This window comes from Podarcis raffonei, chromosome 13 (assembly GCF_027172205.1).
Source record: "Podarcis raffonei isolate rPodRaf1 chromosome 13, rPodRaf1.pri, whole genome shotgun sequence".
Taxonomy (NCBI): Eukaryota; Metazoa; Chordata; class Lepidosauria; order Squamata; family Lacertidae; genus Podarcis; species Podarcis raffonei.
This window is the reverse complement of record NC_070614.1, coordinates 4,149,029-4,160,701: the sequence shown is the minus strand read 5'-3', so window position 1 is coordinate 4,160,701 and position 11,673 is coordinate 4,149,029. Positions and strand designations below refer to the sequence as shown.

The 11,673-nt window shown below is 44.6% G+C and overlaps 2 protein-coding genes across 2 annotated transcripts; one reads left to right on the top strand and one right to left on the bottom strand.

The window, feature by feature from the left end:
- Nucleotides 1–1,845: 1,845 nt before the first annotated feature.
- On the bottom strand, nucleotides 1,846–4,988 carry SEC61B (SEC61 translocon subunit beta). The gene is made up of 4 exons (XM_053361651.1): nucleotides 4,868–4,988; nucleotides 4,667–4,764; nucleotides 3,774–3,875; nucleotides 1,846–2,201 (listed from the first exon to the last, which is right to left on the bottom strand). Exons 1-4 carry the CDS (start codon nucleotides 4,868–4,870, stop codon nucleotides 2,114–2,116), a joined length of 291 nt encoding a protein of 96 aa, XP_053217626.1. The 5' UTR covers nucleotides 4,871–4,988; the 3' UTR covers nucleotides 1,846–2,113.
- Nucleotides 4,989–5,283: 295 nt separating this feature from the next.
- ALG2 (ALG2 alpha-1,3/1,6-mannosyltransferase) lies at nucleotides 5,284–8,879 on the top strand. Its single transcript, XM_053361650.1, has 2 exons — nucleotides 5,284–5,611; nucleotides 7,742–8,879. The coding sequence occupies exons 1-2, from the start codon at nucleotides 5,285–5,287 to the stop codon at nucleotides 8,642–8,644; spliced, it is 1,230 nt and encodes a 409-aa protein (XP_053217625.1). The 5' UTR covers nucleotide 5,284; the 3' UTR covers nucleotides 8,645–8,879.
- The last annotated feature ends 2,794 nt before the right edge of the window (nucleotides 8,880–11,673 follow it).

The following is an 11,673-nucleotide window of genomic DNA, read 5'->3' as shown; positions in this document are numbered from 1 at the left end:
TACAGCAATTAACATGTTGGGAATTGTGACAAATCTCTTCTCCCCAGCTGTCTTCCAGCCAACTGGGCTGATCACAAACTACTGCCAAGCCAAAACATTAAGAAACTGCACGCAATTGTGTACAAATCACATATTTAAAATAATAAATCTGAGATTCCAAATGTTTTACCATTTCTGACTTTTAGGACACACCATCTTATTTTGACATTTACCCTTACAATCATGACTCAATTTAAATAAATAACAACTTTCAGTCCCGTCCCCCCAGCCAAGAACACCCAATGTCTAGAAATCCACAAGCCATTCAGGAGCACTTCATAGCTTCCCCAGCCTTGGCATACCAAACACTTTCATTTTAGGATTATCACCTGGTGTTAAGCACTGAAGCTGAACTTCTAGTACCTACCTTAGATAACGACATTTCAGCCTCCTCAACCCTCTTCTCCTCATCTCCAATATGAGGATAAGTTGTGGTGTGTTTGTACCTCGAGCTGTACACAGCCCTGTAATTTGTTATGAAGGGTGGTACAGTGGTACCTCGGGTTACATACGCTTCAGGTTACAGACGCTTCAGGTTACAGACTCTGCTAACCCAGAAATAGTGCTTCAGGTTAAGAACTTTGCTTCAAGATAAGAACAGAAATCGGGCTCCGGCGGCGTGGCAGCAGCAGGAGGCCCCATTAGCTAAAGTGGTGCTTCAGGTTAAGAACAGTTTCAGGTTAAGTACAGACCTCCGGAACGAATTAAGTACTTAACCCGAGGTACCACTGTATATTTTAAATAGCTATATAAACACTTACTGGCCTTATTACTGAGATTACAGCCAAAGCGTATTTCTATATGCTATTGGATCAGTCATTTACCCAGCTCAGTTTTCTGAATATTGGCAGATCACACTACAATTTGGGTATATCTCAGTGTTACTCGGGTAGGCTTTGGAAGTTACAAACAAGTGCTGACATGATGTGACTTGCACTCCCTTGTTTCATGTTTTCTACATACAAAGCATACATAGTGCATTTCTCCATGTTAAGATGCACAGGTTCAAGATGCATGTGCAGAATTTTCAGTCCATTAAAAGTGTCATCTACTCCAACTCCTTGCAATGCAGGAATCAGAGTTAAAGAATCCCTGACAGATGGCCATCCAATCTGTTTAAAAACCACCTTCCGAGGGAGACCATCCAACTGCTGAACAGCTCTTAGTGTCTGTCATAAAGTTCTTCCTGCTGTTTAGTCAGAATCTCCTTCTTGTAACTTTCTTTTAAAGGTGTTACGATGTTAATTCTTCTAAAGGTGTTTGACGTTATTGTTTAACATAGTAAATTACTAAAGAGGTACCTTATGAGATCTGTTATATGGTGATTCTGCACAAATTATGTCTGGTCTTAATTCACCAGCGCTCCTCATACAGGAGCTAACTTATCAGCCAGGATGCTAGAGATTATTTTGGCGTCCTGGCCAATGAGCAAGAGCAGTCTATAAGGAATCCAGGGATCCAGGATTCTTTCCAGGCTTTAAAAGAACTCTAACACAGTACTCTTTCCAGGACTGGGGAATTGGACCACAGTTTAAGGTGATTAAAAAGACATAGCAGATGTGGGAACATCAACCAATTTCTTGTAAAATGTGCCTATAAGGCCATCCCGGGTGTTTCATGAATTTATCTTTCTTGATGGCCTTTGCCAAGTCTTCTGCTGCAATGTAGTTTCTTGTAGCACACATTTTTTCTTTATTCATTCAAATGTATATATTATATGAAACTTTGAAAACATGTTTCTGGCTTTTTGTGTGTTTTTTAATTGCCACCAAAATGACATTTAGAGGGAAAGACCAAAAAAAGCAGTTAATTTATGTAGACAAATTTTAATGAAATAATTTGCACTTTAAAGTATACATAGGAAATAGCAATAAACTTTGACAGAAAGGAATCAAAAACCCTTCTTAAGAGAAAGTTTAAGAGTCCATTCAACAGCAAAACCAATTAAGGAAAAAATCAAGAGATTTATCTAGAGAAACAGCTCAAATGACTTTACTCCAAGTAAACTCTGAAAGCTACCATACTTTTGGTCCAAATCGTAGTTTTCAAGTTGGCAGGTGGGATATAGTGAAGTCTATGACCGAGTGTATTTGCCCCAGATGTGCAACATGAATACAGATGCAATAAAGAGGAGACTCATAACGAGAACTGGAACAGGACCACTGAAAATAAAGGGAGGGGATGTATTTATTATCCACAGCAATAGGTATAGATTAGCTTTTAGTTTAAACTATATAATCACATGCTATTTAACAAAATGGTTACCCTACCTTTCTAGCCAATACAAAGGAAGCTAACAAAAGAAGTTTTAAACAAGCAAACAATGTTTTTAAAAATCATAATGTTTTTAGAGTTCAATACCACAAAATGCAGTAGTGGCTGTGCTTAGAGTACTTCAAGAAAAGATTAGACCAAGTCATGAAGGATATATCTATCAACACAAGATTAACTAAATGGAGGGTCCCTATGATGAACACTGCACCATTTGTATCACCTTTGTTTGGTTCTCTGTTTGCAAATTCCACCAAGTAAAATCCCAGCTTAGTGCAAGAACATCTAAATAAAACTTGTGCAGAAATATACCATATCAAGTCTCAAGATCCATTCAAATATGAGGAGATTGGTAGGTTACAAAAGGGGAGGGCAGAAGACTGTTTTTATATATAGAATTGTTTTGGCCCTATCCAACTTAGCTTCTGGAGGAGCAGAAATCAAGGAAAACACTGGTGCTATTTCATGTGCATCTTAACACCATTAGTGGACCATAAACAGTATTTAAAGATACTGTGAGATACCCATATCCAACCCAATTAAAAAGTTATCAAATGGAATTTTAATAAAGGATTTAAAAAGTAGTATTTATTGACTAAAAGATTTGCATTAACAGAAGAAGATCAAGTAACTAACAGAAGAAGAAAAATGACTTTTAAGTTTTAATTAACCATTGCCATGCCCCAAAGCAACTGCAAATTTACAAATGGAAGAGAATTCTTGAACCTCAAGTAATTATTTCACCTGCAAGGTTTGGGAACCATAAAAGCTTCATGTGACTCCAATGGGTTGTTAAACAGCATATTATCTAATCGGGCCTGCTAAATATAAAAGGTAAAGGTACCCCTGCCCGTACGGGCCAGTCTTGACAGACTCTGGGGTTGTGCGCCCATCTCACTCAAGAGGCCAGGGGCCAGCACTGTCCGGAGACACTTCCGGGTCATGTGGCCAGCGTGACAAAGCTGCATCTGGCGAGCCAGCACAGCACACGGAAACGCCGTTTACTTTCCCGCCAGTAAGCGGTCCCTATTTATCTACTTGCACCCGGGGGTGCTTTCAAACTGCTAGGTTGGCAGGTGCTGGGACCGAGCAATGGGAGCGCACCCCGCCGCGGGGATTCGAACCGCCGACCTTTCGATCAGCAAGCCCTAGGCGCTGAGGCTTTCACCCACAGCGCCACCCGCGTCCCTGCTAAATATAGTCTACATCAAATACCCAAGAGCATAGTAATATTTGACTTAGTAAATTAAGGCGCACACACATGTGGCATGCACACCACATAAGATAATTTGATTTTAAAAAATTCAAAACCAACATTTTGTCAACTACAAAAATTGTTCTTCCTCCATGTAACTACACAGAATGATAGTATGCATTCAATTGCTTCACAATAAGCTATAGATTGGGGAGAACACAAGAATGATTTTCTAAAAAAACTGCTATATTTTAATATTTTCACTTACACTTTGAGGCCAGGGGAATCCTCTGTATAAAATCTCCACATCCCTCCAGTGCCTGCAGAAGTTGTACGGCCTGCACTCCTTGTTCCACAGCTAGCACTTTTCCTAAAAAAGAAAACCAGTAACAGAAATGCAGCAACAGTAACCAAATATGACAGGTTCTCCCAACAAGAGGCTTTCGTGTGACTGTCATTCGCTGTCTAATATTTGCTTGATAACCACAACCATACATTCAGCTGTATATATGCATGTTTGAAAAGTTTTTTAAAAACTTGATAGAAACGGGAACTGTTTCTAAGTCTCTGCTCTGTGTTAATCCCACAAGTAGGGTTGTGGGTGTGTGGGGAAAGAGTTCAATGGCAGAGAGTCCCCAAGATACAAAACGATGACCCCCCAACCCCCCCAGTGAAGGAATTCAGCTAACTCCAGAGAGGAAGGAGGGCTTTTGTGAGGCTGAGGGGAAAAGCGATCACTACATATTAATGACAATAAAAAGCAGCGGATATTGGGGTAAGCCTCAAACTTCCAGGGCGCTTCCGTTGCACCTCGGGGGGCTTCCCCTGACGCCCTTAACGATACTATATCTTTATTGTCATTGTCCCATGCAGAACAATGAAACTGAAAAACTACATAAAACATTCAAAAACCCCTAAAAACTCTGAAACCCCATTTTAAAATACACTATACTATAGAGACCCCTTATGCTGCATTTAGAACCAGAATTGGGGGTTTGGCTGCCGTCCCCCCGAGCAAGGGAAAGCGGCTAACTCAGGAAACAACACCGTTATGAGTTCTACAACAACCTTAATAGCAATAATAATAACAACAACAACAACGACGACGACGACGACGACGATGATGACGACACGTCATCGTTCCTGCTCCGGGCGGCCTACCTCTGCCTGACGGTGGATCCTGGGGCCCGCGAGGCGACGGCTTTGCTGGGCGAGCGGCCGGAGGCGCCCACGTTGGTGGCGCTGGGATTGGGGCCGGGCTGCGGGGAGAGAGAAGAGCCGGACACGGTCAGGAGCCCCCGAGGCAGCGGAACCCCCACCCGCCGCCCCGCCTTCCTCCCCTCGCTTCTCCGCCGCTCTCACCATGGCGAAGAAGGGCGGCTCCGTCGGCTTCTCACAAACTCCCTCAGCCGGCAAGTCTCGCCTCCGTCGTCGTCGTGGCGGCGGCTTCTCCCTCCTCCTCAGGCGACGGGAGAGGGGGCCTCGCCGCCAGCGCCTCAGGAAGAAGGACCCCTAGCATGCGGCTGCCCAGCACAGCGCCTGGCTCGAATCCCTGCCTTTTCCCCACCAGCGGGGGCAGCGCTAGCTCCCCGCCGAGCAGGCTCGGGCTTCCCCGCTTTGGTGCCTCGCGGCGCCGTCTTTTCTCCCGCTCTGCGATGGCGGCCGAGAGCCCGCACCCCCACGGGGGACAGGCGCCGCTGCGGCCACCCCTCCGCCGGAGGCCGACGTGGCCCTCCTGGCTCGGCCGGCGCGTGCGCAGAAGGGCCGGCACCGGCGGCCATGGCGGGTGGCGCTGAGTCGCGGGGCCCGTCGGTGGCCTTCCTGCACCCGGACCTGGGCCTGGGCGGCGCGGAGCGGCTGGTGGTGGACGCGGCCGTGGCGCTGGCGTCGCGGGGCTGCCGCGTGCAGGTGTGGACGCCCCGCTACGACCCGGCGCGCTGCTTCTCGGAGACGCGCGGGCTGGACGTGCGCACGGCGGGCGGCTGGCTGCCCCGGAGCGTCCTGGGAAGGGGCCACGCGCTCTGCGCCGCCCTCCGCATGGCCTGCCTGGCCCTCAGCCTCCTGCTGCTCAGCGGCGAGGAGGTCGACGTCTTCGTCTGCGACCAGGTGAGGGCGGGGGGGGGGTCCGACTAGATGCCCCTTGGGGGGCCCGGCCCCACCATTCCGGGATCCGATATACACTCAGAAGAGCCGTCCCAAGACATTCCGTAGGATCACAGGATTGTAGACGGGGCCGGATTTACGTATAAGCCAAACAAGCTGTAGTTTAGGGCCTCACTGTCTCGGGACCCCCAAAACATTTAAAGGGGGGGCGACTGGATGTACATTTCCAAAATATAAGATAAAAAAACAAATAAAATAAAACCTACGTACAGCAACAGTGTTTTGTCCTATGATGTAAGTAATGGGCTCCGCCTGCTCCCTCAAATATCACATATAAAGGGCCCCATTACCTTCAGTAGCTTAGGGCCTCATCAAACCTAAATCTGGTACTGATTGTAGATTTGGAAGGGACCACAAGAGTCCTCCAGTACAGGTGTATCCAACAGGTAGATCATGATATCCCGGTAGATCACTGGCTCCCCCCCAAAGAAGCTCAACAAGTTTGGCCCCTCTAAAAAAAAGCTAAACAATTTTTCCCTGAACCCCCAAAAAGGGGGTAGATACTGCCAGTCTTCTGTTTCATACTCTCCTGTTTCAGTGTATCTGAAGAAGTGTGCATGCACACGAAAGCTCATACCAAGAACAAACTTAGTTGGTCTCTAAGGTGCTACTGGACAATATTTATATATATTTCAACTGCGTCAGACCAACACAGCTACCTACCTGAGTCTTTTAACTCTGTGAATAGATCGCAGTCTCTTAGGAGTTGGCCACCTCTGCCTAGTACAACCTCCTGCAATGCAGGAATCTTTTGCCCAACTTGGGGCTCAAACCCACAACCTTGAGATTGAGAGTCTTTGGTCTACCAACTGAGCTATCATTTTTCTGAGGCGAATTAGAAAATCTCTGCGCTCCCCCAGCCAGGGAAGAAGGAGTGAGGAAAGCGCTGCATCAGGAATGAGAGGGAAAGGAACATCTTCTGCCCCCATGAATCCTGCCTCATGAGTGGGCCACTGCATAAGCCCTGGTTTTTGTTTTATTATGTATTTTGCATTGTCATTTTGTTGTTTGCTGTCATGAACCGGCCTGGGATCTTCGGATGAAGGGTGGTACACAAATTTAATAAATAGTAAGTGCCCATTGGGGGACGCGGGTGGCGCTGTGGGTAAAAGCCTCAGCGCCTAGGGCTTGCCGATCGAAAGGTCGGCGGTTCGAATCCCCGCGGCGGGGTGCGCTCCCGTTGCTCAGTCCCAGCGTCTGCCAACCTAGCAGTTCGAAAGCACCCCCGGGTGCAAGTAGATAAATAGGGACCGCTTACTGGCGGGAAGGTAAACGGCGTTTCCGTGTGCTGCGCTGGCTCGCCAGATGCAGCTTTGTCACGCTGGCCACGTGACCCGGAAGTGTCTCCGGACAGTGCTGGCCCCTGGCCTCTTAAGTGAGATGGGCGCACAACCCCAGAGTCTGTCAAGACTGGCCCGTACGGGCAGGGGTACCTTTACCTTTACCTTTAAGTGCCCATTGATGGTAATGGGGCCTTCTCACAGGAAAGTGTGCTTAAAAAACACATGCATGCTGCTTGCAGCAAAGAAAGTGAAGAGGGAAAAATCTGCTTATAATCAGGGGTGGTAAGTGTTACTCTATCTGTGGTTGCTACCATGCAAACGGCTGTCAAGGAACCAGAGACAAAAGTTCTAGAAAGATGGGGCATCTTGCTGTCCCACCAGACCAGACGGAAGGAACACCCTGAAGGGTCCCTGGCCACCATCATCTCATTCACTCCTTTTCCAAACAAGGGAAGGAAAGCACCTAAAACATTACACACACACACTGAGCCAGGCTTCTTGAATTCCAGCTGCTTCCTTCAGCTGCAATTTTCAGCAAAGTCATATTTTCTGAGAAGAGATGAAAAGGAATACTAGGGGCAAATGCATTATGTCACAGGTTGGTAACACCATTTGACACTAGACATTCTGGATTATGCTGACACTGCTGATTAAACATCTAGTGTAGAGAGCATTCCTTTGGGTTGTTCAAGATAAAACACAGCTAAACGTAACAATTGGGCAAGCATAAGAGCCACTGTTATTAAGTATAGCAGTTTCCTTTCTTAGGTGTATTTCTTTGTTTTTCTAGGTATCTGCATGCATTCCATTTCTCCGTCTTGCCCGCATCCGTAAGAAGATTTTGTTTTACTGTCACTTCCCTGATCAGCTTCTGACCAAGAGGGAATCGTTTCTTAAACGTATCTACAGAGCTCCACTGGACTGGTTGGAAGAGTATACTACTGGCATGGCAGACTGTATTCTTGTCAACAGCTTTTTCACAGCCGGTGTTTTCAAAGAAACCTTCAAATCCTTATCTCACATAAATCCAGATGTCTTGTACCCTTCTTTGAATGTCAACGTGTTTGATACGGTTATTCCTGAAGATGTAGCTAACATAGTTCCCAACAGGAAGAGATTCTTGTTTCTTTCCATCAATAGGTATGAAAGGAAGAAGAATCTAGTATTGGCATTAGAGGCTTTGCATGACCTTCGGGGTAAACTTGATGCTCAGGAGTGGAAGGATGTTCACTTGGTCATGGCTGGTGGTTATGATGAAGCAGTTCAAGAAAACGTGGACTATTATGAAGAACTGAAAGCAGTTGCTGCCAAGCTTCGCATTAATGAGCAGATCACATTCCTAAGATCTTTCTCTGATGCACAGAAGATAGCTCTTCTTAGTAACTGCACGTGTGTGCTGTATACACCAAGCAACGAACACTTTGGCATAGTTCCTTTAGAAGCCATGTACATGAGATGCCCAGTCATCGCAGTAAATTCAGGGGGACCTTTGGAATCCATTGTAAACAATAAGACGGGTTTCTTGTGTGATCCTCTTCCAACCCAGTTTTCAGAAGCCATGGAGAAATTTGTGAAAGACCCTGCTTTAAAGAACACAATGGGAGCTGCTGGGAGAACTAGAGTTCTAGAAAAGTTTTCACTGGAAGCATTCACTGAAAAGCTGTATCAATACGTTCATAGCTTAGCACAATAAAATCAAGCTCCATAATGTGACATTTGTTTTTTAATGCTGGGTTTTCTATTACACCAATGGACTAACATCCCAAAAGATTATTAATGTGATTCTTCTGACTCTGTGTTCGCCCACCACTTAAGACTGAATCTGGCATATAACAAACTACTTTGATAGTGAACTTGTCTCTTGATATTTTTTATACTCTGTCTTGCACTATGTGCTGCAAAATAATAAAATGAAGATTAAAAAATCAGTCTTGTTTATGCTATCATTCATTATTTCAAGAGGCCAGTCTTGAAAGTAACATGGTTTGTTGCATGGAAGAATCAGTAGGTGCCCGTGACACTTAGGATTACTGAAGTATTTCCAAGTGTTTTAGATAAGCAAGCCAAGGCTCATTCCATTTCATATATTTGTATAACTATTTACAGTATATACAATTTCCTCACAAAACAACGCAAAAAACCTTTAAAAGCAGTAGGCAATCTGATAAGAGAGAGAATTCATTTTGTGACCCTATTCCAACAATTGGAGCTTAATCAAACATTGCTTTATCCATTGTGTTGCCTCAAAACTCTATAGATGACCCCAAATCAGTTTACCTCCACAATCATGGAAGTTACAGATACCCCAGATCAGTGGTTTTCATTCTGTTACTAAAAAATACAAATTTTCCCAGAAAATACCTGAGGTTTTCCTCAATGTGAGAATGCATGATGTAGCTTGTCTGCCATTACTGGAACATGCATTGTAGGAAAATAATTGGATATGCGCTAGATCTAGTAAGTGGCCTATGTTAGTTAACGCTGCACCTCTCAAATCTGCAGTGCATAGGATTCCATTGACAAATAAATGTCAATCTAGGAAATTTGAAAACTGCTGTCCTAGGAGAAGGGAAAATACTGGAGGTCAGTATTCAATACCTCCCTCTTCACTGACAACTTAAAAATTGGTGAGGGTTTTTGCAGACCACATAAAAGTTTTTTCCTGCTTGTAGAAATTGTTAATGCACTGCTAAATGCTGTATGGTTTTTAATTGTATAATACTGCTTTTATTTCTTATATATTGTATAACAATCTAAATTCCATAAAGTTCAAATTTTAATATGATAAGATACAATTTAAGAAGTAAAAGAAGCAATAAAAATGCAATTAAAGTTAATACAATGAATGTATTACCCTGGATGGTTACGTCCAGTCAATGGCAACTGTGGGGTGTGGCGTTCATCTCGCTTCAGGCCAAGGGAGCGGGCAATGTCCACAGACAGCTTTCCGGGTCATGTGGCCAGTGGGACTAAACTGCTTCTCTGGCGCAACCTTCAACCACAAGCCCACAAACACGCCACAGGCCACTTAAATAATGCTCATGGGTGACAATTTGAGAATCCCTGCTGTAGGTGAAAAGGAGCTTTACATTTACAGCAGTGGCTCTCAACTAGCTAAGTACTGCAGACCTGTTTTTCAAAAATCAAGCCATGGACCTCCTAGTTTTGACATTTTTTATATCTGGTAGTTTTTGTTATGTGAATGGTGCCACTGACCCCTCTCCTGTTGGGAACCACTGCCTTCTAGCATTTATTGTTGTTACTGTTATTTGTTATTTATTATTTAAATTTATATACCATCTAAGGATCACAGGGTGGTTTACAGTATACAAACAGAAAAACGCATAGTCTGATAACGAACAAAACAACAATCTCCCCCTCCAAACACACACAGTTTAAAAGGCCAAAGATTGTTTAATTAGCCAAAGGCCTGGGAGAGGAATGTTTTCATATGGAGCCTAAAGATATATAATGAGGGTGCCAGGCAGGCCTCTCTAGGGAGAGCATGCTACAAATGGAAATGTTGTGAGGAGTACCTGAAGAAGGGCCTCAGATGAGGACCGCTGGGTGAGCTCCCGTTGCTCGGTCCCTGCTCCTGCCAACCTAGCAGTTCGAAAGCATGAAGTACAAGTAGATAAATAGGTACCACTCCGGCGGGAAGGTAAATGGCATTTCCGTGCGCTGCTCTAGTTCACCAGAAGCAGTTTAGTCATGCTGGCCAAATGACCCGGAAGCTGTACGCCGGCTCCCTCGGCCAGTAAAGCGAGACGAGCGCCACAACCCCAGAGTCATCCGCAACTGGACCTAACGGTCAGGGGTCCCTTTAAAATGTCAAGATACCTGAGAACAGTAAGCAGTGGTAGAGGAATAGTGGCATGTTCTCACTTCTCTGAGCCATGTAGACCTGAGCTTCTTTTGGAAGGAGGTCACAACAGGCTTATGGTGTTTTGCAATATTTGCATTTATTTGCAAGTCCCAGTATGGTTGAGCACACAGAAGGAAAGCACAGCTCATGTTCTGTTGGCAGGCTCACATACCTCCAGTGTGCTATAGGTCTATAGGTGCACCTAGGGTGGTGACACTCTTTAAATAATCCTCTCCCACTTTTGCATCACATATTTGTGAAATATAATCATCTCTCTCATTCAAGGAATCATAAAGCTGCAAGCTTTTGCATGTAACTAGATTTTCTTGTGAACAACTCTGCATAGCATGGCTCTACAGGCTACACTAAACATTCTCATACCTTTGATAATTCCAGTTGCTCTTCCTTGAAGCTGGTCTCCAATTTGAAGTCACCAGTTTTAAATACGGGGGTGCAAACTATGTACAGTGACCCCTAGGCCATCATTTGTGAGGTTCAAGCTGTGAGTGCTGTTGCTTATGTGGCCAGACAGGCTTGTGGGAACCTTGAAGTCTGCAGAAATGAAAAATTTAAAAATTATTTTAGATGGAAACCTCAAAACAGCCCAGTGAGAACTGGCATAAAGCATGAGAAAATGGGGATGGAGAATTAGAAAAAGATCTGTTAAGTAGCAATCAAAAGATAAGGTCTAAAATGCTTCTAGAATGGGAAACAATGGGAAAGGTTGTGGAATGTGGATTTGAAATTTACAGCATGTTACGCAAATAGAGAAAATTATTTGAAAATGATGTATAGATGGTATCTGACTCCAAGTAAATTGGCAAAAATGTCTAAGTTGGAATTGGATACCTGTTGGA

Bases quoted from the DNA above. Each gene is read 5' to 3' on its own strand.
- SEC61B (XM_053361651.1), bottom strand. The intron at 3,876-4,666 runs GTAGGCCGCCCG...TTTCTTTTTTAG, and splicing joins GGATCCACCGTCAGGCAGAG to GAAAAGTGCTAGCTGTGGAA. The intron at 2,202-3,773 runs GTAAGTGAAAAT...CTTTATTTTCAG, and splicing joins GATTCCCCTGGCCTCAAAGT to TGGTCCTGTTCCAGTTCTCG.
- ALG2 (XM_053361650.1), top strand. From the start codon at position 5,285: ATGGCGGGTGGCGCTGAGTCGCGGGGCCCGTCGGTGGCCTTCCTGCAC. The intron at 5,612-7,741 runs GTGAGGGCGGGG...TTGTTTTTCTAG, and splicing joins ACGTCTTCGTCTGCGACCAG to GTATCTGCATGCATTCCATT.